Raw genomic sequence first — 27,725 nt, 5'->3', positions numbered from 1 at the left:
CAGTGGCTCGGGTGGTTGTTGTCCTTGATGATCTTTATGGCCTTCCTGTGACATCGGGTGGTGTAGGTGTCCTGGAGGGCAGGTAGTTTGCCCCCGGTGATACGTTGCGCAGACCTCACTATGCTCTGTAGAGCCTTACGGTTGTGGGCAGAGCAGTTGCCGTACCAGGCGGTGATACAGCCCAACAGGATGCTCTCGATTGTGCATCTGTAGAAGTTTGTGAGTGCTTTTGGTGACAAGCCGAATTTCTTCAGCCTCCTGAGGTCGAAGAGGCGATGCTGCGCCTTGTTCACCATGCTGTCTGTGTGGGTGGACCATTTCAGTTTGTCCGTGATGTGTACACTGATGAACTTAAAACTATCTACCATCTCCACTACTGTCCCATCTATGTGGATAGAGGGGTGCTCCCTCTGCTGCTTCCTTAAGTCCACGATCATCTCCTTTGTCTTGTTGACGTTGAGTGTGAGGTTATTTTTCTGACACCACACTCCGAGGGCCCTCATCTCCTCCCTGTAGGCCGTCTTGTCGTTGTTGGTAATCAAGCCTACCACTGAAGTGTTGTCTGCAAACTTGATATTGAGTTGGAGGCGTACATGGCCACGCAGTCGTGGGTGAACAGGGAGTACAGGAGAGGGCTCAGAACGCACCCTTGTGGGGCCCCAGGGTTGAGGATCAGCAGGGTGGAGATGTTGTTAGCCTACCCTCACCACCTGGGGGCGGCCCGTCAGGAAGTCCAGTAACCAGTTGCACAGGGCAGGGGTCGAGACCCAGGGTCTCGAGCTTGATGACGAGTTCGGAGGGTACTATGGTGTTAAATGTTGAGCTGTAGTCGATGAACAGCATTCTCACATAAGTAATCCTCTTGTCCAGATGGGTTAGGGCCGTGTGCAGTGTGGTTGCGATTGCGTCGTCTGTGGACCTATTGGGGCGGTAAACAAATTAGAGTGGGTCTAGGGTGTCAGGTAGGGTGGAGGTGATATGGTCCTTGACTAGTCTCTCAAAGCACTTCATGATGACAGAAGTTAGTGCTACGGGGCGGGTAGTCGTTTAGCCCACTTACCTTAGCTTTCTTGGGAACAGGAACAATGGTGTCCCTCTTGAAGCATGTGGGAACAGCAGACTGGGATAAGGATTAATTGAATATATCCGTAAACACACCAGCCAGCTGGTCTGCGCATGCTCTGAGGACGCGGCTGGGGATGCCGCCTGGGCTTGCAGCCTTGCGAGGGTTAACACGTTTAAATGTTTTACTCACGTCGGCTGCAGTGAAGGAGAGTCCGCAGGTTTTGGTAGTGGGCCGTGTCAGTGGCACTGTATTGTCCTCAAAGCGAGCAAAGAAGTTGTTTAGTCTGCCTGGGAGCAAGATATCCTGGTCCGCGACGGGGCTGGTTTTCTTTTTGTAATCCGTGATTGACTGTAGACCCTGCCACATACCTCTTGTGTCTGAGCCTTTGAATTGCGTCTCTACTTTGTCTCTATACTGACGCTTAGCTTGTTTGATTGCGTTGCGGAGGGAATAGCTACACTGTTTGTATTCGGTCATGTTTCCGGTCACCTTGCCCTGGTTAAAAGCAGTGGTTCGCGCTTTAGGTTTCACGTGAATGCTGCCATCAATCCACAGGTTTCTGGTTTGGGAATGTTTTAATAGTTTCTGTGGGTACGACATCGCCAATGCACTTGCTAATGAACTGGCTCACCGAATCAGCGTATTCGTCAATGTTGTTTGACGCAATGCGGAACATATCCCAATCCACGTGATCGAAGCAATCTTGAAGCGTGGAATCAAATCAAATGTATTTATATAGCCCTTCGTACATCAGCTGATATCTCAAAGTGCTGTACAGAAACCCAGCCTAAAACCCCAATCAGCAAGCAATGCAGGTGTAGAAGCACGGTGGCTAGGAAAAACTCCCTAGAAAGGCCAAAACCTAGGAAGAGACCTAGAGAGGAACCAGGCTATGTGGGGTGGCCAGTCCTCTTCTGGCGGTTCCGGGTAGAGATTATAACAGAACATGGCCAATATGTTCAAATGTTCATAAATGACCAGCATGGTCAAATAATAATAATAATAATAATAATAATAATAATAATATACATTAGTCCTAAATACATGTTTGAAGGAGAGAGAGAATAAATGTGTTCTAAAGTATCCTAGGTGAATGAAACTGAGATGCAGCCAATGATTCTGACTGATCCGTCTTGTTAATGCATTAATTGTTTATGACCACTGCAGACCCAGCACCAGGGTAAAGTGATTAAGCGGGTAGTTGAAATCGGTTAAGGGGCACAATTTTGGGGGATTTTGCATTGGAATTATATTGAATTCTGCTTATATCACTCTATACCACAAAAGACTCCGAGACCATTGATTGAGTGCTTTTGAAGTGACAGTTAGTGGAGATTGGCTCAAAATCTGTAGCCTGAATTGTATCAGCACAATGGTCAGCACCTACACACGAAAGCAAGGCCATTTTGGTAATGACTACAGGGTACAAAATACAGTACATAGCGTACACACAGCTGTCTTACCAAAATAATGCAAACTAAATACCGAAAGTAGTAGCCTAGTTATTCAAGCATGCAAACAAAAATTAAAAATAGCAGTTTGGATTAGAATACCTACACAACTGTGAATGAGAACAGGACAAAACAGCAGTACCAAGTAGGCCTAGAAAACAAAATATCAGACTGATAAAGGCATGACACAATCTATATTTAGACTAGTTATAGTAACAGTAAACAAAAACAAACAGAGATACAAATAACCTACAGTGAGATGCAGCCATGCACAGCTGGGGCATCAGTTGGGTTCTTGCATTGGAAACTGAATTCTCCTTGCATTACTCTATACCACAATAAACATACAAGCTCAAATGCCGACACCAGCTAACGTTAGCTAGTTAAAATTTAACAACAATGATAAAAGACGAAATGTAAAAAAGTTCTGTCAGTTCTGTTCTGTCTGTTCTGTTCTGTCAAAAGTCCGTAGAAACTTGTGAAACGATCTATGGACTCAATCTTTAGGGTGTTTTTAACATACATCTTCAATAATACAACTGGAGAATTCCTTTGTCTTCAGAAAAGCAAAGGAACGCAGCTACCTCATGTGAAATGCGCAAGACCAGCACGTGACTGCTGGCAGACCTCTGACTCATTCCTCTCTCATTCGGTCCCACTTTACAGTAGAATCCTCAAACAAATTTCTGAAGACAGTTCACATCTAGTGGAAGCCTTAGGAAGTGCAACATAACCAATATCCCACTGTGTATTCAATAGGGTCTGGGTTGAAAATCGACCCACCTCAGATTTCCCACTTCCTGTTTAGATTTCTTCTCAGGTTTTTGCCTGCCATATTAGTTATGTTATACTCACAGACATCATTCAAACAGTTTTAGAAACTCCAGAGTGTTGTCTATCCAATAATAATATGCATATAGTAGCAACTGGGACTGAGGAGCAGGCAGTTTACTCTGAGCACCTCTGAGCACCTTTCATCCAAGCTACTCAATACTGCCCCTGCAGCCATAAGAAGTTAAGACCACACATGTCACGTAACGTTAGCAAACTCAAACTAGCCAGCCAGCTAACATTAGCTAGTTATTAAACAACAATGAACAAAGTGCCAAAAATGCCTAACGTAAGGCTCTAATGAGAAAAGCAAACAGCTCTGGGAAATGTAATGATAGCTAGCTAGAGGCTCTTTGCTTGAAGAAAACCTAAAATATCACAAAACTGAATCACGTGAAGTCCAGTGTCTACTAAAGTGTAAGAAAATGAATACTGTTTGAAACCAGGTCTAGAAGAAAGCGAGTCCTTCCAATAGCTCCACTGGGACATGACAATACTGTCAGGACTGTGCTATCAGTGGGGTTGCCCTATTCTTCTCCTTTGTCTCTCTTTTAGTCCCCTCGTCCTTAGCATTATTGGCCTCCCCCTCATTTGAATCCTCTCAAATGTCTTATTTCTCTCCTTTGTTTCCTTTGTGCTGAAGATGAGATATATATACGCACTTGCACTTGTCTTCTCTTCCACCCTTTATGGCACTGATTTGGCAGATAGTAGCTTGTTTTCAAGAAAGTTAAAGTCAGTGGCTTAGGCATAAATTGCAGTGTGGCCAGTCCTAAGTAAAAATGACTGGGCCAACAGTACAGCAAAAATACTCCAACAGATTTAAGTGGAAAATTGTGCAATTACATTGCATCCTTCAAAAGATAGCAAAGGATACATGTGACCAAGAAACACCACAAATGTCCCTTTGCAAACATGTCTGTTGTATTATTGCCATGTAGGCAGTGCACCTACACTACCTCTTACAACAACAAAGCTGGCAAAACAAAGCTGGCAAAACAGGCCGACTGTCCGAGTCTGACAGTAAACAATAATGAAATGCACAACACCATAGGCAGGGCATGAGTTTCAAGTTTGGGGAGCTGTTTTTTTCACCCAAAAATGAACCTTTATGATAAATCATTGCATGCATCTATCATTGCATTTGCAGACTAAAGTAAGATAGCCTATGTGATGAGTAGATTGGATAGTCATAAATTAGGCTAATAATGTAACACACTGTTTTCAAAAAAGATTGTTTAGTGTTTCTTCTCCTTTCTTTGCACACATTCAGTACATTTATTTGTGCCTTTTATAAACACATTTGATGCAATTTTACGACACTTTAAATCACTGGAGACATTTCCAGAATATCTAATACTACAAAAGATGACAGGGTAGGCATATTCTGTGGACACTGACAAACTAAAATCAATAAACACGACCTTGTGTGGAATGCAACTATCTAATCTAGGCCTACGAAAAAGGACATCCATCCAGTGTCACTGAATCACCCAATGATAGACACCCAATGATAGTGAATATGTGCACTCATCAGTGACATGGCCAACTGTCTCCACTGGTCCCAAGAGATTAGTTCTGGTATACTAATGGGAATAAACTAGACTACACAATAATTTGAAAGGATCATCAGGAATATATGTGCATTTTGTGTTTTACCAGTGATTAAGTATTGCGAACGGCCTATTATTGGTGCTTTTCACTGGCAGTAGCAACTCGACAATCAGCTATTTGATATTTGCCATTCCCGACTGTAGGCTATGCGCATGTGATTACATTTTAACCATATGATTGCAATATAACCAATTAGATCCCAGGAACTCCCTACTGCATGTTCAACATTTCTGATTAGTAAGGATACACCACAACCAACAAATCAAGTTAATTTATTTCATTATTATAATATTTTTACATATGTAAAGCCAGCCTGATTGGGTGGGCCAGTATTCTATCTGCGTTGGCTTCACCTCAGGTTTTACTTGCAATGATCGTGATATGTCATTTTTTTTGCCTACGTTAGTTAAATGCAATGATTTTATGTCACTCTGGATACGAGTGTCTGCTCAATGAGTAAAATTACTCACGCCCACATACTCTACCCACATGTATGCTATGAAAGTGTGTTTTTCCTCCATATACATCAGATATTAACTTCTGTTGTTTTTCTGTTGCAGGTGTAAAGAGGGTTACCACGGACTGCGCTGTGACCAGTTTGTACCCAAGACGGACTCCATCTTATCTGACCCAAGTACATGCCTTGTCTTCCTATTGATCGAGAATTAAAGTGAAAACAAAAGAGTATTAGAGAATGATCTGTCTTCTGTGCAACTTCGTTAACGACGGTTTTGGGAAACAGTTCAGAGATTTAATGATGCTCCTAATAAGGATCTAACGATGAACTTACCCTTAAATTTATTTTGGGAAATCGGCCCTGTTCAAGATGAACACAATGCCTTCTGAAATTGTTCACAGCCCTTGTAGTCCTTCAGAAACATTCTAAAAACAGTATGTTTGAATTCCAGATCCCTATTGGAAAATAACAGCCTGAACAATTACCTTAAAAATGTGCAAGAGCATTCCGGCACAAGGTTGTTGAAAAATTGAGCTGAAGTTGGACAACACGTTTATTATTACTTCTGAGAATGTTCTGGCAAAATGGAATAGAAAGTAATCAAATGTCTACGTACAGACCTTGAAAACCTTTGACAGAGAGTTACAATTACAAGTTAACTTAGAGCACAACCTCTTCTCTAATATGACACCACATCCATGTCTTCCATTGAGTAAAAGACCCTCGCTATCAAAAAACTATTAACACTCAACAAAAAACCCTGGAATATTTCAATTGTAGTACATTTGTCTATTTTACTCACTCAAAATGTACCAAGTATAGTATATGTATTAGTTACATATAAACATATATTTTTATCCAAAATGTGACCAGGGGACAATATTCAGAAAGAATTTTAAAACCCACACAAAGTAGGCCATTTGACAATGATTCTTACTTCTGTAACAATGTAAAAATGCAAACTATTCAGAGACCATTTCAAAATGTAGATAACTTCTCTCTCAATAAGATTTAGTACAGACCAGGCCAGACACAAACTGTAGAAATAGTAGCTTACTTTGACAATTCAGTGAATGCAACAAGTACTAGATAGACAGACAGATAAAGAGAGAAAATACAAAACACAATAACTGTTCAGAGACTGTTTTAAGTACACAATTTCCCTATAAGATTTGTAGGACAAATTCATGTCACACTGTCACTTGAGTGTTTTGATTTAGGCAACAACATGACATGAAACTTCTTGAAGCGCAGCCCCATTATAGTAATTTGACAACAATTCAGTAAATGCAACGGTAACGGAGACGCTGAGAATCGAGAAGCAGTTAAAACATTTAATAAAACAAACATGGAACGAGACAACATAACAGTAGCATGTACGCATAAATACAGGAACAATACTGAGTGGGGAAAAAACCTAAGGAGTGAAAGATATAGGGGAGGTAATGGAGTCCAGGTGGGCCTCATGATGATGTGCAGGTGCGTGTAATGATTGGTGCCAGGTGTGCGTAATGATGGACCCCAGGACCGGTGGTTAGTATACTGGCGACGTTGAACGCCGGAGGGGAGGAGCAGGAGCAGACGTGACAGCAACAAGATTTAGATCAAGAAAGATTCAAAGAAACAATCCTGAGAAAAAATCTAAATGCACCCCCACAAAGTAGGCTATTGTATTAAAAAATATGATAGCTTCCATAACAATGCAAAATGCAAACATCTATTCAGACTATTTAAAAATTGAGATAACCTCTCTCATTAAGATTTAGTACACACTAGGCCTGACACAAAATGTATAAATAGAAGCCTACTTTGACAATGATTCAGTGAATTGGATGCGGACAGGATGGTCTTAAACACCAGATATAAAAGAAAACATACTCCTACCACTTTTAAAAACAACTCCAAAATCCCTGCCTCTGTCACTTTAGGCCCAGGATGTGTGGTAGAAGGGTGAATGGTGGGACTTGGGGCAGACACACTCCATGTAAACGTAGGCTCCAACCTCTCCCTCTCCATGTTCCTCTCCCTCTACTCTCATCTTCTTCTCTCTCCACAGCTCTATCCCTACTATCTTCTCTAACTTCTCTTCCTTCCTGCCTTCTACTGCTGAACTCTGAGTCTCCACATCGCTTCTCTTGCGTTCACTGACCTAGAGGAACAGACTAACAGAGGGAGAGGGTGAGACCGAGAAGGAAGTGGAGCAACAAATAGTGTACACATTGTGGTCAGGATCTCAATTCAATTCAATTCAAGGGGCTTTATTGGCATGGGAAACATGTGTTAACATTGCCAAAGCAAGTGAGGTAGATAATATACAAAAGTTAAATAAACAATAAAAATGAACAGTAAACATTACACATACAGAAGTTTCAAAACAATAAAGACATTACAAATGTCATATTATATATATATACTGTATATATACAGTGTTGTAACAATGTACAAATGGTTAAAGTACACAAGGGAAAATAAATAAGCATAAATATGGGTTGTATTTACAATGGTGTTTGTTATTCACTGGTTGCCCTTTTCTTGTGGCAACAGGTCACAAATCTTGCTGCTGTGATGGCACACTGTGGAATTTCACCCAGTAGATATGGGAGCTTATAAAAATTGGATTTGTTTTCGAATCCTTTGTGGATCTGTGTAATCTGAGGGAAATATGTCTCTCTAATATGGTCATACATTGGGCAGGAGGTTAGGAAGTGCAGCTCAGTTTCCACCTCATTTTGTGGGCAGTGAGCACATAGCCTGTCTTCGCTTGAGAGCCAAGTCTGTCTACAGCGGCCTTTCCTAATAGCAAGGCTATGCTCACTAAGTCTGTACATAGTCAAAGCTTTCCTTAAGTTTGGGTGAGTCACAGTGGTCAGGTATTCTGCCACTGTGTACTCTCTGTTTAGGGCAAAATAGCATTCTAGTTTGCTCTGTTTTTTTGTTAATTCTTTCCAGTGTGTCAAGTAATTATCTTTTGTTTTCTCATGATTTGGTTGGGTCTAATTGTGCTGCTGTCCTGGGGTTCTGTGGGGTGTGTTTGTGTGTGTGAACAGAGCCCCAGGACGGATCTCTCTCTCTATCGTCATCATCATCATACACATCCTTTATTTAGCCCTTAGTATATTCTTCAACGTGGCCACCCTTTGCCTTGATGACAGCTTTACACACTCTTGGCATTCTCTCAACCAGCTTCATGAGGTAGTCACCTGGAACGCATTTCAATTAACAGGTGTGCCTTGTTAAATGTTCATTTGTGGAATTTCTTTCCTTCTTAATGCATTTGAGCCAATCAGTTGTGTTGTGACAAGGTACAGTGGTTGCTCCACTAAAAGGTTTGCGATTATGCTGCGGGACTTAGAGGTAATTTGTGGTTTAGTACGGTACCCTGCGTCACCATGTCATTGCTCCAGACCAGCGCAAAGGGGAGTTAGAGCACTGATTATGCTTTTGGGACCTACTGTGTCTCTAACTGACAATGAATGGGTGACATGGACCTAAATAGAAACTGATAATTGTGCACAAGATGTGTATTATTTTATTATGACTATTTTGGTCTTACTGTAGTACTGGGAGACCCATGAGATGATTGTAGGTTTTTGGTTTCTCTCCCTCCAGAAACAGCAATAAAATATTCTAAATAACAAACTGGCTATATTTACAAATTCGTAACAATGTCTCACCCAATGTCTCACTCAATGATCCCATCAGGTTCTATAGGCTAGGCCTACTATATTTATTTATCAAATTTCCTAATATTAAGCAAATTGCTTCTCTTTACAACAAGAACATAGCCTACCTGGCTGGCATGACAATGAACCACGGGGAAAGTGTTCCTCCATTCGCTATTTAAGTGCATAGATGACATGTATTTTCCCCCTGACCCTGTTTCGAGATAGGTGCATGATAAAGGTGCATGATAATGGTCCACTCTAAATCTAAACAAATTTCACACATACAGTTGAAGTCTGAGGTTTACATACACATAGGTTGGAGTCATTAAAACTCATTTTTCAACCACTCCACAAATGTCTTGTTAACAAACTATAGCTTTGGCAAGTGGGTTTGGACATCTACTTTCTGCATGACACAAGTACGTTTTCCAACAATTGTTTACAGGCAGATCATTTCATTTATAATTCACTGTATCACAATTCCAGCGGGTCAGAAGATTACATACACTAAGTTGACTGAGCCTTTAAACAGCTTGGAATATTCCAGAAAATTATTTCATGGCTTTAGAAGATTATGATAGGCTAATTGGCCTTTTTTGAGTTGATTAGCACCATAAAAAAAAAAAATATCCCCAGATATTGTTCTAATTTATATTATCAAGTTGATGACACAGTCATATAGCCGGCAACTACATACATGAGACACTCATGGCTTTGGATCAAAATATATACAGTAAATCCCAACATTCTTTCTTTAGTCTTTAATTTCCTCAATTTTAAAATGTGGAAAAAGCCAAGGGGTCTGAATTCTTATCGAAGGCACTGTGTGTATATATATATATATATATATATATATATATATATATATATATATATATATATATATATATATATAGTAATATGTGATCTGAATGTAAAACAATTACATTTCATGTTTTAGTAATTTAGCAGATGCTCTTATCCAGAGCAACTTACAATAAGATGTATTCATCTTATGATAGCTAGGTGAGACAACAAAATATAACAGTCAAATATACATGATATGAACATTCCGTTCCAGCTCAACAATGGATGTATAGCGTTTTGCAGAAAAAAACATTTAAAATCTATGAATAAAAAATCTGAGAAGTCATATTTTAATAAGCAATCATTTATTTTTATATATATATATATATATATTTTTTTTTATTTGTTGAATTTTAGCCCTTTTTCTCCCCAATTTCGTGGTATCCAATTGTTTTTTAGTAGCTACTATCTTGTCTCATCGCTACAACTCCCGTACGGGCTCGGGAGAGACGAAGGTTGAAAGTCATGCGTCCTCCGATACACAACCCAACCAAGAGGCACGGCTTCTTAACACAGCGTGCATCCAACCCGGAAGCCAGCCGCACCAATGTGTCGGAGGAAACACCGTGCACCTGGCAACCTTGGTTAGCGTACACTGTGCCCGGCCCGCCACAGCAGTCGCTGGTGCGCGATGAGACAGGGATATCCATACCGGCCAAGCCCTCCCTAACCCGGACAACACTGGGTCACTTGTGCGTCACCCCACGGACCTACCGGTCGCAGCCGTTTGCGACAGATCCTGGGCGCGAACCCAGAGTCTCTGGTGGCGCAGCTGGCGCTGCAGTACAGCGCCCTTAACCACTGCGCGCCCCGGGAGGCCCAATAAGCAATCATTTCTGACGAAAAAAACACAAATGTTAAAAATTGGTCGATAAAGAGTTTTCAATGGCCCATTTCCTTAGAAGCATGTTGTGAGACATGGTAATGTACCTGATCCCTCCTACTGATCTCCAGCGCTGAGGACTGTGTGTGCACAGTGACATCCAGGCGATAGAACCTCACAAAAGGTGTGAGGGGAAGCCCAACTCACCGCAGCATAAATCTCAGAACCAGAGATGCCCCTTAACTGTGACCATGATGTGCCCAGACACCCAGGGGAGACTGCAATCCCCAACAACTTTATGCCTCGGCGATAGCCTCCACTATCCAATGGGAGAGGTATTGTTTGGACTAAGACCTAGCAGTTAGTCATAACTCTGGAATGGCCCAGTCCTGTCCATGTAGATGTGCAACACAATGTGTTCAGGCACCGCTGCTCTGGGGAAGAGAATGGCGGAGGGTGGAAAGGAAAGAGATCAGTGGCTTGACAACTATATGTCATGGTAATTACTTTCGTAACGAAAGAGGCGATAGGACGTCTCGTAATCTTGGAGTAGTCAGAGGTGAAACTGAGTGCATGAAGGATGAGCCAATAGCCCATGAAGGTGGTTAACGCGCTTGGCAGTGGTCAAGGTGAGCAACAGGGCCGTCTTATAAGACAGAGTTTTAAGATCCACTGTCACCAAGGGTTCGAAGTGAACGCCCGTGAGCGCATCCAGAACCAGCGCCAAGTCCCCAAGTGGCTTGGAGACCAGACGGAGACGGCATGCTCCCTTCATAAAATGTGAACAGGGGGGTGAGCCAAGTCCTACATAGCAGGCTGAGATCACCACCAAGTAGACCTTAACGGTGGAAAAGCCCTTTCCCTCTTGGAGCAAGTCCTATAGACATGAGAGAACAGAAGGGATGGAACACTGGAAGGGGATCAACTCACGTCTCTCAGATCACCTCTCAAACAACCTCCACTTCAGGTTGAAGACCTCTATGGCGACCTGAATTGTGGCGACCACGTTCGGAAGCAAGCCCACCGAGTCTAGTTTGACCCTCTCATGGACCAGGCCCTGCGATCCATCAGCTCAGGATGAGGGTGGAATATTTAGCACTGCGCATGGGATAGCAGGTTCCTGTACTGTGGGAGTTCAGTTTGGCGATACAATCTCCTCCATCCATGAGCTCCCATGTTAATGCAGGGCTGTCAAGATTAGGGATAGACCGTTCGCTCTCACTCTGTCCAGAGTGGGGAATATCAGGCCCACGGAAGAAAAAGCGTACAGAAGCACGTACAGTGCTTCCTTTAAAAGTTACGTCGTACTGCAGCACAGCTTGCGGGCTGCGGTAGAATTCTATGGCACGGTATTTAAGTGTCTGCCATTGTTGCCATTAATGCTAGTTTGAGCAACAGAGGGCATCTTTGAGAAGCATTTGACTGTTTTTAATATTGGCTGTACTATAGAATTTAAAACCTTTTTTTGTAAGAACATAGTATGTGGGATTCATTTTAAGAAATGTTGTTTAAATTCATTTGATTAATATAATGGTGTTTCTATTCCAAGAAAAACGAAAAATTATACATCTGACCAACAGCACCTGATTCAGTAACAGAAGAGATATGGATGTATAGCTGAGAGAAAGATGGGAAGTATCTGGGCAACTAAAGTACCTTTCATTTAGCGACAAGAAAATTGGAGAATATTAAAATTATTATTATTATTATATATATTATTATTATTATTAAAATGAATTATAATTGGAGAATAAGAAAGAGTGAACGTTTTGTTAACATGGGGGTGGGGGGAAGCAGTGATTGGCTTTCAAAAGTTGGCTCTGTACAATGTGACCGGTCGGGAGTAAGCTACTAAGTGACTGCGAATGAAGAGCAAAATAATCCTAACAATAACACACCCTATTTGTAGGCTAACCAATACCCAAATGGAGATTCAGTGAAAACAATTATCAAGACCAGTCTCCATGCTTGTCTCAGAGCAGCACAAAACGGTGATGAAATAGTTGACCACACGTTGGAAGGCTATTGTTTCAAATCCTATTATAACAATTATATGACTTTGGGTGTTCCAGTAAGCAACAATTTGTTGCCTTCATTAGCCTACTTTATTCTTAAAAGAACTCCGGAGAGAAGAGAAAGGAGCCTAGTGGTTAGAGCGTTGGACTAGTAACCGGAAGGTTGCAAGTTCAAACCCCCGAGCTGACAAGGTACAAATCTGTCGTACTGCCCCTGAACAGGCAGTTAACCCACTGTTCCTAGGCTGTCATTGAAAATAAGAATTTGTTCTTAACTGACTTGCCTAGTTAAATAAAGGTAAAAAAATAAATAATAATAATTTAACATTAATGCGATTGAATTCACAAATGCATTTGACTGTTTTTAATATTGGCCATCAACCAAAAACACAGCATCTATCGTCTTATTCCATGTCCAGCGAGACTATTCAAGCCATCGACTCACTGATGGTTGAAGATGATGAGCGATCGGCAAAGGCAATCTGGAATCTGCTGGCATCACTGCACAACATCAACATCGCTCTAATCACAGTCAGAAGACAGTTGAAAAAACTTGAGTGGACTTATGGAAAGGCTCTGTAAGACATTTTATATATAGACTACCGTTCAAAACATTTGGGGTCACTTAGAAATGTCATTGTTTTTGAAAGAAAAGGAAAAACATTGTCCATTAAAATAACATCAAATTGATCAGAAATACAGTGTAGACATTGTAGATGTAAATGACTATTGTAGCTGGAAACAGGATATTTCAGCAACCATCACTCCTGTGTTCCAATGGCATGTTGTGTTAGCTAAGCCAAGTTTATAATTTTGAAAGGCTAATTGATCATTAGAAAAAAATATATATTATGTTAGCACAGCTGAAAACTGTTGTTCTGATTAAATAAGCATTAAAATGGGCCTTCTTTAGACTAGATGAGTATCAGCATTTGTGGGTTCGATTACAGCCTCAAAATGGCCAGAAATAGACTTTCTTCTGAACGTCGTCAGTCTATTCTTCTTCTGAGAAATGAAGGCTATTCCATGCGAGAAATTGCCAAGAAACTGAAGATCTCTTACAACGCTGTGTACTACTCCCTTCACAGAACAGCGCAAACTGGCGCTAACCAGAATAGGAAGAGTGGGAGGCCCCAGTGCACAACTGAGCAAGAGCACAAGTACTTTAGAGTGTCTAGTTTGAGAAACAGACGCCTCACAAGTCCTCAATGTCAACAGTGAAGAGGCGACTGCAGGATGCTGGCCTTCTAGGCAGGGTTGCAAAAAAAAAGCCATATCTCAGACTGGCCAATAAAAATAAAAGATTAAGATGGGCAAAAGAACACACTGGACAGAGGAACTCTGTCTAGAATGCAAGCATCCCGGAGTCGCCTCTTCACTGTTGACGTTGAGACTGATGTTTTGTGTGTACTATTTAATGAAGCTTCCAGTTGAGGACTTGTGAGGGGTAAGTACTTAGAGTACTTAGCGTGTCTAGTAAACAATGAGAGTCAGTGGCGAAAAGCAGTCACTTTCTCTACAGTGAGGACTAATCAGCTACAGAGTCCAGAGACAATCCCAAAAAGATTTTCTGCTGGGTCGGTAAGAGCAAGCTTTTGGAAAGATTTATCCAGAAGACTATAAAGATCAGGTGCGACAACAGCTGGGCTGTGTGCTCCGCTGCTTGAGCCAGAGTGTCCACACAGTTCAACCAGTCGTCGATGTACAGTACCAGTCAAAAGTTTGGACACACCTACCCATTCCATGTTTTTTATTTTTTTTAAATGATTTTCTACATTGTAGAATAATAGTTAAGACATCAAAACAATGAAAAAACACATCGAATCATGCAGTAAGCAAAAAAGTGTTAAAAAATAAAAATAAATCATATATTAGATTATTCACAGTAGCCACCCTTGGCCTTGATGACAGCTTTGCACACTCTTGGCATTGTCTTATCCAGCTTCATGAGGTATTCACCTGGAATGCATTTCAATTAACAGGTGTGCCTTGTTAAAAGTTAATTTGTGGAATTTCTTTGCTTCTTAATGCGTTTGAGCCAATCAGTTGTGTTGTGACAAGGTAGAGGTGGTATACAGTAGATAGCCCTATTTGGTAAAAGACCAAGTCCATATTATGAAAAGAACAGCTCAAATAAGCAAAGATAAACTAAAGTCCATCATTACTTTCAGACATGAAGGTCAGTCAATCTGGAAGATGGTAAGAACTTTGCAGCAGCAGTCGCAAAAAACCATCAAGCGCTATGATGAAACTAGCTCTCATGAAGCCGCCACAGGAAAGGAAGTCCCAGAGTTACCTCTGCTGCAGAGAATAACTTCATTAGAGTTACCAGCCTCAGAAATTGCAGGCCAAATAAAGGCTTCACAGAGTTCAAGTAACAGACACATCTCAACATCAACTGTTCAGAGGAGACTGTGTGAATCAGGTCTTTATGGTCGAATTGCTGCAAAGAAACCACTACTAAAAGGACACCAATAAGAAGAAGACACTTGCTTGGTCCAAGAAACACGAGCAATAGATATTAGACCAGTGGAAATTTGTCCTTTGGTATGATCAAATTTGAGATTTTAGGATCTAACCGCTGTGTCTTTGTGAGACTCGGAGTAGGTGAACGGATGATCTCCGCATGTGTGGTTCCCAACGTGAAGCACAGAGGAGGTGGTGTGAGGGTGCATTGCTGGAGACACTGTCATTGATTTATTTAGAATTCAAGGCACACTTAACCAGCATGGTTACCACAGCTTTCTGCAGCGATACGTCATCCCATCTGATTAGCGTTTAGTGGGACTATAATTTGTTGTTCAACAACACAATGATTCAAAACACACCTCCAGGCTGTGTAAGGGCTATTTGACCAAGAAGGAGAGTGATGGAGTGCTGCATCAGATGATCTGGCCTCCACAATCACCCAACCTCAACCCAATTGAGATGGTCCAGAATGAGTTGGACTGCAGATTGAAGAAAAAGCAGCCAACAAGTGCACAGCATATGTGGGAACTCCTTCAAGACTGTTGGAAAAGCATTCCAGTTGAAGCTGGTTGAGAGAATGCCAAGAGTGCACAAAGCTGTCATCAAGACAATGGGTGGCAACTGCAGAAAATAAAATATATTTTTATTTGTTTAACACTTTTTTGCTTACTACAAGATTCCATAAGTGTTATTTCAATTGTTTTAATGTCTTCCATTACAATGTAGGAAATAGTACAAATAAAGAAAAACCCTAGAATGAGAGGCTGTCAACGTTTGACTGGTAATATATATATATATATATATATATATATATATATATATATATATATATATATATATATATATATATATATATATTTATCTATATATATATATATATCTAAACTAAAAAATAAATAAACTCCTCTCACTGTCAACTGCATTTATTTTCAGCAAACTTAACATGTGTTCAAATTTGTAGAAACATATCAAGATTCAACAACTGAGACATAAACTGAACAAGTTCCACAGACATGTGACAAACAGAAATGGAAAAATGTGTCCCTGGTCAAAATCAAACTAACAGTCAGTATCTGGTGTGGCCACCAGCTGCATTAAGTACTGCAGTGCATCTCCTCCTCATGGACTGCACCAGATTTGCCAGTTCTTGCTGTGAGATGTTACCCCACCCTTCCACCAAGGCACCTGCAAGTACCCAGACATTTCTGGGGGGAATGTCCCTCACCCTCGCCCTCCGATCCAACCTTGCTTGATGATCTTCATCAGAATGCATTCTCAGGAATCCCAGGTCCACAATAAATGCTTGATTTGTTCGATAATGTCTGTTATTTATGTCCAATTAGCTACTTTTGTTAGGGCGTTTGGTACACCTATCCAAACGCTGGTGCGTTATATTACAGGTGGAAGAAAGATTTCAAACTAAGTACAGAATCAATCATTAGGATGTTTTTATCCTAAATCTTCAATAAAGTTCCAACCAGACATTTCCTTTGTGTCTTGAGGAGGAACGGAACGCAAGAAGATATCATGTGCTACGCGCATGACCTGGAACTGGCTCTCTGCCAGTAGTCTGACTCATTCCCTTCTCATTCACTCCCACAACACAGTAGAAGCCTCATTAAAATTTCTATAGACGGTTGACATCTGGCGGAAGCCGTAGGAAGGGAATCTTCATTCATATCCCAAGGGGATTTCAATAGGGAATGGGTTGAATATATACCAACCTCAGATTTCTCACTTCCTGTTTGGATTTCTTCTCAGGTTTTTGCCTGCCATATGAGTTCTGTTGTACTCACAGACATCATTCAAACAGTTTTAGAAACTTCAGAGTGTTTTCTATCCAATACCAATAATAATATGCATATATTAGCAACTGAGACTGTTTACTCTGGGCACCTTTCATCCAAGCTACTCAATAGTGCCCCTGCAGCCATAAGAAGTTAACAGCCCGATGTACTTAGGCCGATTCTGGGCAGTCATTAATTTTGATTCCGGGCTGAGTCTGACACCCGATTCAATCAGTTCCGTGCCCCCGGGAGAGGCCCGCTTCTGTGCCGATTCCTCATTGTTAGCTGGGGTCTGTTTTGTTTGTACAGCTTGCTTGTCTCGTTGTGTCAAAAGCTCTGGTTCACACTGACCGTGTACAATGCCATAAGAATCATCAGATCTTTCTCCCTCTGTCACAGATGCCATGGTTGCCCTTCATTTGAAGATGTAGTCCGGAGACAGGTGTTTTGTACAACAGCCTTCTGTGTTCTCTTTGACTAATAACAACACTGTTGATCGCCATATCTTCCCCATCACAAGACTACAATGTCTTCTTCAATGAAAATGCGTTTACCTAAATCAGGGGTTTCCTCATCGTCTGATTCATTTTCAGAGTCAGAGAGAGTCAGCATGTCAGAATCGTCCTTCAGAAAGTAGTCTATCACAACTTTTTCAGACTGATCTTTGTCGATAGCGCCTAATAAATTCAGGAAAGCAATGTTATTGAGAGCAGTAGCAAAACATTTGCAGTTCTCCATGGCTATAAGTATTGTATAGGCATAACACGCAGCTCATTTTATAGACATGCTACACGGCAGAGCAATTTGAAACTCATCTCTCGGCATGTCCAGCCCACTCATTATCTCTGCCAATCATGGTTAGTGGGAAGTTTCCTGTCTTTTTCTGTGGCTAAACCAACTACGCTCGTAATTCAACATTTTTCCTCGAATTTACAGATGGCATACAAATTTGTTATTAAGGCACATGAAAGTTCAAATGTTCCAAAAAACAGATGTTTATAAAAAATATAACATTTTCAAATTAAAAATTCAAATTCAAATGACTTTTCTATGCATTTGTGACTTGCAACATGCGCCTAGTTTCCTGAAACAAGTCACATTTATGCATACATACTTTGGATAGTGACCTCATTGATTGTGTCCATGCTCATAAATATCTGGGCATCTGGATTGACAAAAAGCTCTTTCAAAAACAATGTTGTTGAGTTAAAATTGACTTCTTCTATAGGAACAGGTCCTGCCTTTCATTAAATAGCAGAAAACAAATCATTCAGTCAACATTCTTTCCGGTTATTGACTATGGCAATATCTCCTATCTGAATGTAACCTAACGTAGAAGTTGTAAAAATATGCCAGAGCGGAGTCTCCACTTTTCAGGGGAAACAGAAGTTCTGTCAAAAATACTGTATCCCTGAAAACTGGAAACATCCGCATTCTACGGACCCCCCCCCCCCCCCCCCCACCACCACCACCACCATCCCCCTGCAGAGAGTGTGTTGAATGCAGCTGCCACTGTATTGAAGCCATTGGATACAGGTTATCATTGTGCATTATTACCGGAGATAGGTTCAGTACACATCATTGAATTTTGTATCAGAGCTGGCTCACTTTGAAGTCTTGTAGATCGACTCATTGCACCTTTTTGTCTATAAAGGCCTTTTGCATAAACTTCTGCCATACCTTACTTAACTGTTAACCTTCAGATGTATAAATTACCAAACTCGGACTCAGGGTTAGCCTGGGGATCCTTTCAATCTCAACTGATTAAAGAAAATCTGCTTTTAGTTTTTTTTTTCCATCTCATTTGGAATGATTTCCAAAACTCCTTCAAGTTGGTGGTGTTGGTGCCACTAGGGCAAATCAGGCAGATGTTAGAGGGCATGTTTAGTGAAGAATGTGTTTTGCTTTTCATGTATTGTGCAATTGATGTCTATATTAAACCAAGATGGTGTAGCCATCAGACGTCTTTTTGTTCTCGTCATGTCGTGTATATATTTTTTTATTATTTTATATACACTGCTCAAAAAATAAAGGGAACACTAAAATAACACATCCTAGACCTGAATGAATGAAATATTCTTTAATAAATACTTTTTTCTTTACATAGTTGAATGTGCTGACAACAAAATCACACAAAAATTATCAATGGAAATAAAATTTATCAACCCATGGTGCTCTGGATTTGGAGTCACACACAAAATTAAAGTGGAAAACCACACTACAGGCTGATCCAACTTTGATGTAATGTCCTTAAAACAAGTCAAAATGAGGCTCAGTAGTGTGTGTGGCTTCCACGTGGCTTCCACGTGCCTGTGAGACCTCCCTACAATGCCTGGGTATGCTCCTGATGAGGTGGCGGATGGTCTCTTGAGGGATCTCCTCCCAGACCTGGACTAAAGCATCCGCCAACTCCTGGACAGTCTGTGGTGCAACGTGGCGTTGGTGGATGGAGCGAGACATGATGTTCAAGATGTGCTCAATTGGATTCAGGTCTGGGAAACGGGCGGGCCAGTCCATAGCATCAATGCCCTCCTCTTGCAGGAACTGGTGACACACTCCAGCCACATGAGGTCTAGCAGTGTCTTGCATTAGGAGGAACCCAGGGCCAACCGCACCAGCATATGGTCTCACAAGGGGTCTGAGGATCTCATCTCGGTACCTAATGGGAGTCAGGCTACCTCTGGCGAGCACATGGAGGGCTTTGCGGCCCCCCAAAGAAATGCCACCCCACGCAATGACTGACCCACCTCCAAACCGGTCATGCTGGAGGATATTGCAGGCAGCAGAACATTCTCCATGGCGTCTCCAGACAGTCACGTCTGTCACATGTGCTCATTGTGAACCTGCTTTCATCTGTGAAGAGCACAGGGTGCCAGTGGCGAATTTGCCAATCTTGGTGTTGTCTGGCAAATGCCAAACGTCCTGCACGGTGTTGGGCTGTAAGCACAACCCCAACCTGTGGACGTTGGACCCTCATACCACTCTCATGGAGTCTGTTTCTGACCATTTGAGCAGACACATGCACATTTGTGGCCTGCTGGAGGTCATTTTGCAGGGCTCTGGCAGTCCTCCTCCTGCTCCTCCTTGCACAAAGGCGGAGGCAGCGGTCCTGCTGCTGGGTTGTTGCCCTCCTACGGCCTCCTCCACGTCTCCTGATGTACTGGCCTGTCTCCTGGTAGCGCCTCCATGCTCTGAACACTACGCTGACTCCTTTATTGGGGGTGTCTTGCTAATTGACTATAATTTCCACCTGTTGTCTATTCCATTTGCACAACAGCATGTGACATTTATTGTCAATCAGTTTTGCTTCCTAAGTGGACAGTTTGATTTCACAGAAGTGTGATTGACTTGGAGTTACATTGTGTTGTTTAAGTGTTCCCTTTATTTTTTGAGCAGTGTATTTATTTTCTTCGCATATATATATATTTTTTTCTTTGTCTTAAACTCAACTACAACATACCCTCCTACAATCCGCCTCACCCAATGTGGTATGCTATTTCTTTACCTCTGATCCGGAATCCTGAACAGAAGCTAGCCAGCACCTAGCTACAAGCCAGCTAGCAACTCCTAGCTGTCATCAGCTAACATTAGCCCGGACAACTCTCGCCAGTCTGCACAGCGCGACTCAAACCAGAGCAAATCGGACTTATTTTCTTTCTACATATCTCCGGATTCCTACCGCAAGCTCTGAACCTTTTCACCTGGATCATCCTAGCTAGCTAGCTGCTATCCGAGTGGCCACTCCTGGCTGACGTCTCTGTCCCGTAACAAGAAACAGTTAGCCTGGAGCTAGCTTTGCTAGGCCCATCTCCCGGCAAGCCAAAGAGGTACATCAGCCACTCCTTGGGCTACAATACCTATTTTGTCAATTAGCCTGGAGCCCCGCAGACCCTTCGCGACTGGACTACCGACGTAATTCGCCCGAGGGGATTTATCAACTGGCTCTTCTGTCACGACGTACCCTGAATGCCTATCTGCTAGCCTGCTATCCACGGCCTGCTAGCTGTCTAGAGCATATAGGACTGTTAGCTTAAGATACCTATTCTGCCAATTTGCCTAGACCCCTTTTACCACATGAAGCCCTGCTGATCCACAATGACTGGTCTGCAGACGTCACAGCACGAGGGGGCTACAACAGACTTTCTTCCATTGCGACGTCCCTCTAAGGCCCTTCTGCTAGCCCCGGCCTGCTAGCTGCCTTTATCGCCGTGTCCCCGGCCCGAGCCACTCACTGGACCCCTATTATTACACGGCTACGCATGCCTCTTCCTAGTGTCAATATGCCTTGTCCATTGCTGTTTTGGTTAGTAATTATTGCCTTATTTCACTGTAGAGCCTCTATCCCTGCTCAATACACCTTAGTTAACCCTTAAATTCCACCTCCCACACATGCAGTGATCCCACCTGGTTTAAATTGTTTCGAGAGACTATATCTCTTTCATCGTCACTCAGTGCATCAGTGCATCACCTCCACTGTATTCACAACCTACCATACCTTTGTCTATTCATTATGCCTTGAATCTATTCTACCGTGCCCAAAAACCTGCCCCTTTTACTCTCTGTTCCGAACGTACTAGACAACCAGTTCTCATAGCCTTTAGCTGTACCCTTATCCTACTCCTCCTCTGTTCCTCCGGTGATGTAGAGGTTAATCCAGGCCCTGCAGTGCCTAGCTCCACTCCCATTCCCCAGGCGTTCTCATTTGTTGACTTCTGTAACCATAAAAGCATTGGTTTCATGCATGTTAACATTAGAAGTCACGTCCTGACCATAGAAAGCCTGTATTTTCTATGGTAGAGTAGGTCAGGGCGTGACTAAGGGTGTTATTATTATATGTTATATTATTTCTATGTGGGGTTCTAGTTTGCGTTTTAGAAGGATTTTAGAAGGTTTCCCAATTAGAGGCAGCTGGTAATCATTGTCTCTAATTGGGGATCAAACTTAAGTTGCATTTTTCCACCTGTGGGTTATGGGATATTGGTTATGTTTAGTTGCCTGTTCGCACTGCATTGTCATCACGGTTCGTTTATTCTTTATTTTGTTTTGTATTAGCTTAAGTTTCACTTTGATTAAAGTATGTGGAACTCTGCGCCTTGGTCCGATCATCATTATTACGAACATCGTGACAGAATATTCCATCTACAACGGACCAAGCAGCGTGCCCGGGAGGTAATAGCATTCTGGTCTTTGGAGGAGATTAGGGAGAGAACATCCTAGACTTGGGAAGACATAATGGCAGGAGAGAAGAGCCTGCCATGGAAGCAGGCGGAAGCAGCGAAGGAGGGACAGTGACGAAGTCGGGGAGGAAGGCCACAGAAACCCCAAGAACATTTTTGGGAGGGGCACATGGAGCAGTCGGCAGAGCCGAGGAGTGAACCTTAGCCAGTCTGGGAGAAGGAGAATTTGGAAGAGAGAGAAATGAGGGAGTTGTTGAGTTGGTGGAGGATGCACGGCTATACGCACCAGGTCTCCAGTGCACCTTCACAGCCCAGTACGTCCTGTGCCTGCTCCTCACACTCTCCCTCAAACCTCCTGAGACGGTGCACGGTCCGGAACCTCCTGAGACGGTGCACGGTCCGGAACCTCCTGAGACGGTGCACGGTTCAAAACCTCCTGAGACGGTGCACGGTTCGAAACCTCCTGAGACGGTGCACGGTCCGGAACCTCCTGAGACGGTGCACGGTCCGAAACCTCCTGAGACAGTGCACGGACCAGAACATCCTGACACGGTGCACGTTCCGGAACCTCCTGAGACGGTGCACGGTCCAAAACCTCCTGAGACGGTGCACGGTCTGAAACCTCCTGAGACGGTGCACGGTCCGAAACCTCCTGAGACGGTGCACGGTCCGGAACCTCCTGAGACGGTGCACGGTCCGGAACCTCCTGAGACGGTGCACGGTCCGGAACCTCCTGAGACGGTGCACGGTCCGGAACCTCCTGAGACGGTGCACGGTCCGGAACTTCCTGAGACGGTGCACGGTCCGGAACCTCCTGAGACGGTGCAAGGTTCGAAACCTCCTGAGACGGTCCACGGTTCGAAACCTCCTGAGACGGTGCACGGTCCGGAACCTCCTGAGACGGTGCACGGTCCGAAACCGACTGAACCATGTTTTCCGCTGGGATTTTGCCTGTGCTTAGCTCTACTCCGTTTCTTTTTTTTCCTGAAAAACTCTGCAGTCCTCAACCCTTTGATGTGTACAATCACATATTTGTGATCATTGTTGAGTGGTCCTTGCAGCGTACCATCACAAATATGTGATTGGAACAGTAGCAACAGAACGTCTGATGCAACAAACTTGTCTAAAGAGCATTGATATCTGAAAATCATCTAAACAATGTTTTGTTCTTATGGGAAATAAAGGTCTTCACAACTTTATTCCTCAATTTCACCTTTTATTGTAAAAGATAAATGCGAACTTCATAATCTAAAAATGACACGGAACACATCAACAGCCAAACTAATTTTATAAACTAGAAGCATGAAAAGAGATGCATGTCAGCTAAGCTAACAGCAGCTAAATTCTTTACGATGGCAGCCATGTGTGTTTATGTTTGACAAGCAACAACTCCCTTATCCCAGAATGCCATTCACTATAAGACGCAAATAAATCAAGTCAAAGATGGCTGCATCCATTGCTTGAAAAATATTAACTTAGTTTGGGCACTTTTCAGCATATTACAAATCTTCAATGTACGTGTTACAGTGTATACAAAAACCAGAGCACATGACTTGACAAATCGTTTAACGTTTTTGAGAAATCACAAAGAAAATAAAATGCTATCACCTCACAAATCAACACCCCAAATACAAGCTTACTACCTGGCCTAACCTTAGCGTGAAAGCTGTACAGGGATGAGACCATTTTAGGAGGGTTTGTGGGGGGCTTAATTTAATTTGTGGGGGGTTTTCAAGTACATGGGGGGTAGAAATGGGGGAAGGTATTGTGGTGGGATATTATTATGATGGGGGATTTATCAAATCAAATGTATTTATTTATTTATGTATTTACCTTCGTACATCAGCTGATATCTCAAAGTGATGTACAGAAACCCAGCCTAAAACCACAAACAGCAAGCAATGCAGGTGAAGAAGCACATGGCCAAGATGTTCAAATGTTCATAAATTATCAGCATGGTCAAATAATAATAATCACAGTAGTTGTCAAGGGTGCAGCAAGTCAGCACCTCAGGAGTAAACATCAGTTGGCTTTTCATAGCCGATCATTAAGAGTATCCCTACCACTCCTGCTGTCTCTAGAGAGTTGAAAACAGCATGTCTGGGACAGGTAGCACGCCCGGTGAACAGGTCAGGATTCCGTAGCCTCAGGCAGAACAGTTGAAACTGGAGCAGCAGCACGGCCAGGTGGACTGGAGACAGCAAGGAGTCCTCATGCCAGGTAGTCCTGAGGCATGGTCCTAGGGCTCAGGTCCTCCCAGAGAGAGAGAGAAAGAGAGAATTAGAGAGAGCATACATAAATTCACACAGGACACCGGATAAGACAGGAGAAGTACTCCAGATATAACAAACCGACCCTAGCCCCCAGACATAAACTACTGCAGCATAAATACTGGAGGCAGAGACAGGAGGGGTCAGGAGACACTGTGGCCCCATCCGATGATAATGCCGGACAGGGCCAAACAGGAAGGATATAACCCCACCCACTTTGCCAAAGCACAGCCCCCACACCACTAGAGGGATATCTTCAACCACCAACTTACCATCCTAAGACAAGGCCGAGTATAGCCCACAAAGATCTCCGCCACGGCACAACCCAAGCGGGGGCGCCAACCCAGAAAGGAAGATCACATCAGTGACTCAACCCACCTAAGTGACGCACCCCTCCTAGGGACGGCATGAAAGAGCACCAGTAAGCCAGTGACTCAGCCACTGTAATAGGGTTAGAGGCAGAGTATCCCAGTGGAAAGAGAGGAACCGGCCAGGCAGAGACAGCAAGGGCGCTTCGTTGCTACAGAGCCTTTCCGTTGACCTTCACACTCCTGGGCCAGACTACACTCAATCATATGACTCACTGAAGAGATGAGTCTTCAGTAAAGACTTAAAGGTTGAGACCGAGTCTGCTTCTCTCACATGGGTAGGCAGACCATTCCAAAAAAATTGAGCTCTGTAGGAGAAAGCCCTGCCTACAGCTGTTTGCTTAGAAATTCTAGAGACAACTAGGAGGCCTGCGTCTTGTGACCGTAGCGTACGTGTAGGTATGTACGGCAGGACCAAATCAGAGGGATAGGTAGGAGCAAGCCCATGTAATGCTTTGTAGGTTAGCAGTAAAACCTTGAAATCAGCCCTTGCCTTAACAGGAAGCCAGTGTAGGGAGGCTAGCACTGGAGTAATATGATCAAATTGTTTGGTTCTAGTCAGGATTCTAGCAGCCGTATTTAGCACTAACTGAAGTTTATTTAGTGCTTTATCCGGGTAGCCGGAAAGTAGAGCATTGCAGTAGTCTAACCTAGAAGTAACAAAAGTATGGATTAATAATTTTTGGACAGAAAGTTTCTGATTTTTGCAATGTTACGTAGATGGAAAAAAGCTGTCCTTGAAACAGTCTTGTTATGTTCGTCAAAGAGAGATCAGGGTCCAGAGTAACGCCGAGGTCCTTCACAGTTTTATTTGAGACGACTGTACAACCATTAAGATTAATTGTCAGATTCAACAGAAGACCTCTTTGTTTCTTGGGACCTAGAACAAGCATCTCTGTTTTGTCCGAGTTTAAAAGTAGAACGTTTGCAGCCATCCACTTCCTTATGTCTTTAACACAGCCTTCTAGCGAGGGCAATTGGGGCTTCAGCATGTTTCATTGAAATGTACAGCTGTGTGTCATCCGCATAGAAGTGAAAGTTAACACTGTTTTCGAATGACATCCCCAAGAGGTCAAATATATAGTGAAAACAATAGTGGTCTAAAACGGAACCTTGAGGAACACTGACATTTACAGTTGACAAACTGATATCTTTCCGACAGATAAGATCTAAACCAGGCCATAACTTGTCCCTGTAGACCAATTTGGGCTTCCAATCTCTCCAAAAGAATATGGTGATCGATGGTATCAAAGGCAGCACTAAGGTCTAGGAGCACGAGGACAGATAAAGAGCCTCGGTCTGATGCCATTAAAAGGTAATTTACCACCTTCACAAGTGCATTCTCAGTGCTATGATGGGGTCTAAAACCAGACTGAAGCATTTCGTATACATTGTTTGTCTTCAGGAAGGCAGTGAGTTGCTGCGCAACAGCTTTTTCTTAAAGTTTTGAGAGGAATGGAAGATTCGATATAGGCCAATAGTTTTTTATATTTTCTGGGTCAAGGTTTGGCTTTTTCAAGAGAGGCTTTATTACTGCCACTTTTAGTGAGTTTGGTACACATCAGGTGGATAGAGAGCCGTTTATTATGTTCAACATAGGAGGGCGAAGCACAGGAAGCAGCTTTTTCAATAATTTAGTTGGAATAGGGTCCAGTTTGCAGCTTGAAGGTTTAGAGGCCATGATTATTTTCATCATTGTGTCAAGAGATATAGTACTAAAACACTTGAGTTTCTCTTGATCCTATGTCCTGACAGAGTTGTGCAGACTCAGGACAACTGAGCTTTGAAGGAATACGCAGATTTAAAGGGGAGTCCGTAATTTGCTTTGTAATAATCATGATCTTTTCCTCAAAGAAGTTAATGAATATATTACTGCAGAAGTGAAAGACATCCTCACTTGGGAAATGTTTTTTTTTTTGTTAGCTTTGCGACAGTATCAAAACTCTTTTCGGATTGTTCTTATTTTCCTCAATTAAGTTGGAAAAATAGTATGATCGAGCAGCAGTGAGGGCTCTTCGATACTGCACGGTACTGTCTTTCCAAGCTAGCCGGAAGACTTCCAGTTTGGTGTGGCACCATTTCCTTTCCAATTTTCTGGAAGCTTGCTTCAGAGCTCGGGTATTTTCTGTATACCAGGGAGCTAGTTTCTTATGAGAAATGTTTTTAGTTATCAATAAATGGGGGGCAAACACAGGAGAAGTTACACTAAATACAAATAAAACCCCTGGAAAGGGGTGTCAGAGTGGGCAAACCTGAGGTACCAGAGTTACAATCTAATGCCGCGTTCAAAACAACTGGGAACTGAGAACTCGGAAATCTACAACTTCCGACTTCAGTGCGTACAAGACAACTGGGAACTCGGAAACAAATTATATCTGATTGGGATTTTTTAAAAAAAAGGTCATCCAACTGGGAATTCCAACTTGGGAACTCGGGCCTCTTTCTAGAGCTCTGACCTGAAGATCACTGACATGATTTGACCTCTTATTTTTCCAAGTTCCCAGTTGTCTTGAAAGCACCATAAGTCAGTCATGTAAACTTGTTATAACATCTTTGGTCTGACAGATGCTTACGTGACAACCAGAATGCATTGTATGATGTCATCAAACATGGAGCCACACATAGCTGGCAAATATCTTAGCATTAGCTCATCCAGTTGGCTGGTGACTTGAACATTTGAGGAGGATGGGAGACCCACGGTACAGGCGCAGAACGCATGGAAACAACAAAGTGTGTTTCAAAAATCGTCAAAGACTAATTATTTTAACCCAAAGCATTTAATAAACACATTTATAGCACAATATTATGGGGAATGGGAATAAGAGTGCTACTTACATTGTTGGAAAAGGATCACAGCACTGATTGATAGAGGGTATGAGTCATGAG

At 42.6% G+C, this 27,725-nt stretch overlaps 1 protein-coding gene across 1 annotated transcript in view; it reads left to right on the top strand.

The window, feature by feature from the left end:
- The window catches only part of LOC110498826 (pro-neuregulin-3, membrane-bound isoform-like), a 323,361-nt gene that overhangs the window by 176,743 nt on the left and 118,893 nt on the right, over window positions 1-27,725 (top strand). The window contains exon 3 of the mRNA XM_021575470.2: window positions 5,523-5,596. Within this exon, the coding sequence (XP_021431145.2) occupies window positions 5,523-5,596 (74 nt within the window). The remainder of the gene's footprint in view (window positions 1-5,522; window positions 5,597-27,725) is intronic.

The sequence above is a fragment of the Oncorhynchus mykiss genome, chromosome 20, assembly GCF_013265735.2.
Source record: "Oncorhynchus mykiss isolate Arlee chromosome 20, USDA_OmykA_1.1, whole genome shotgun sequence".
Taxonomy (NCBI): Eukaryota; Metazoa; Chordata; class Actinopteri; order Salmoniformes; family Salmonidae; genus Oncorhynchus; species Oncorhynchus mykiss.
This window is presented reverse-complemented; position numbering and strand designations above follow the sequence as displayed.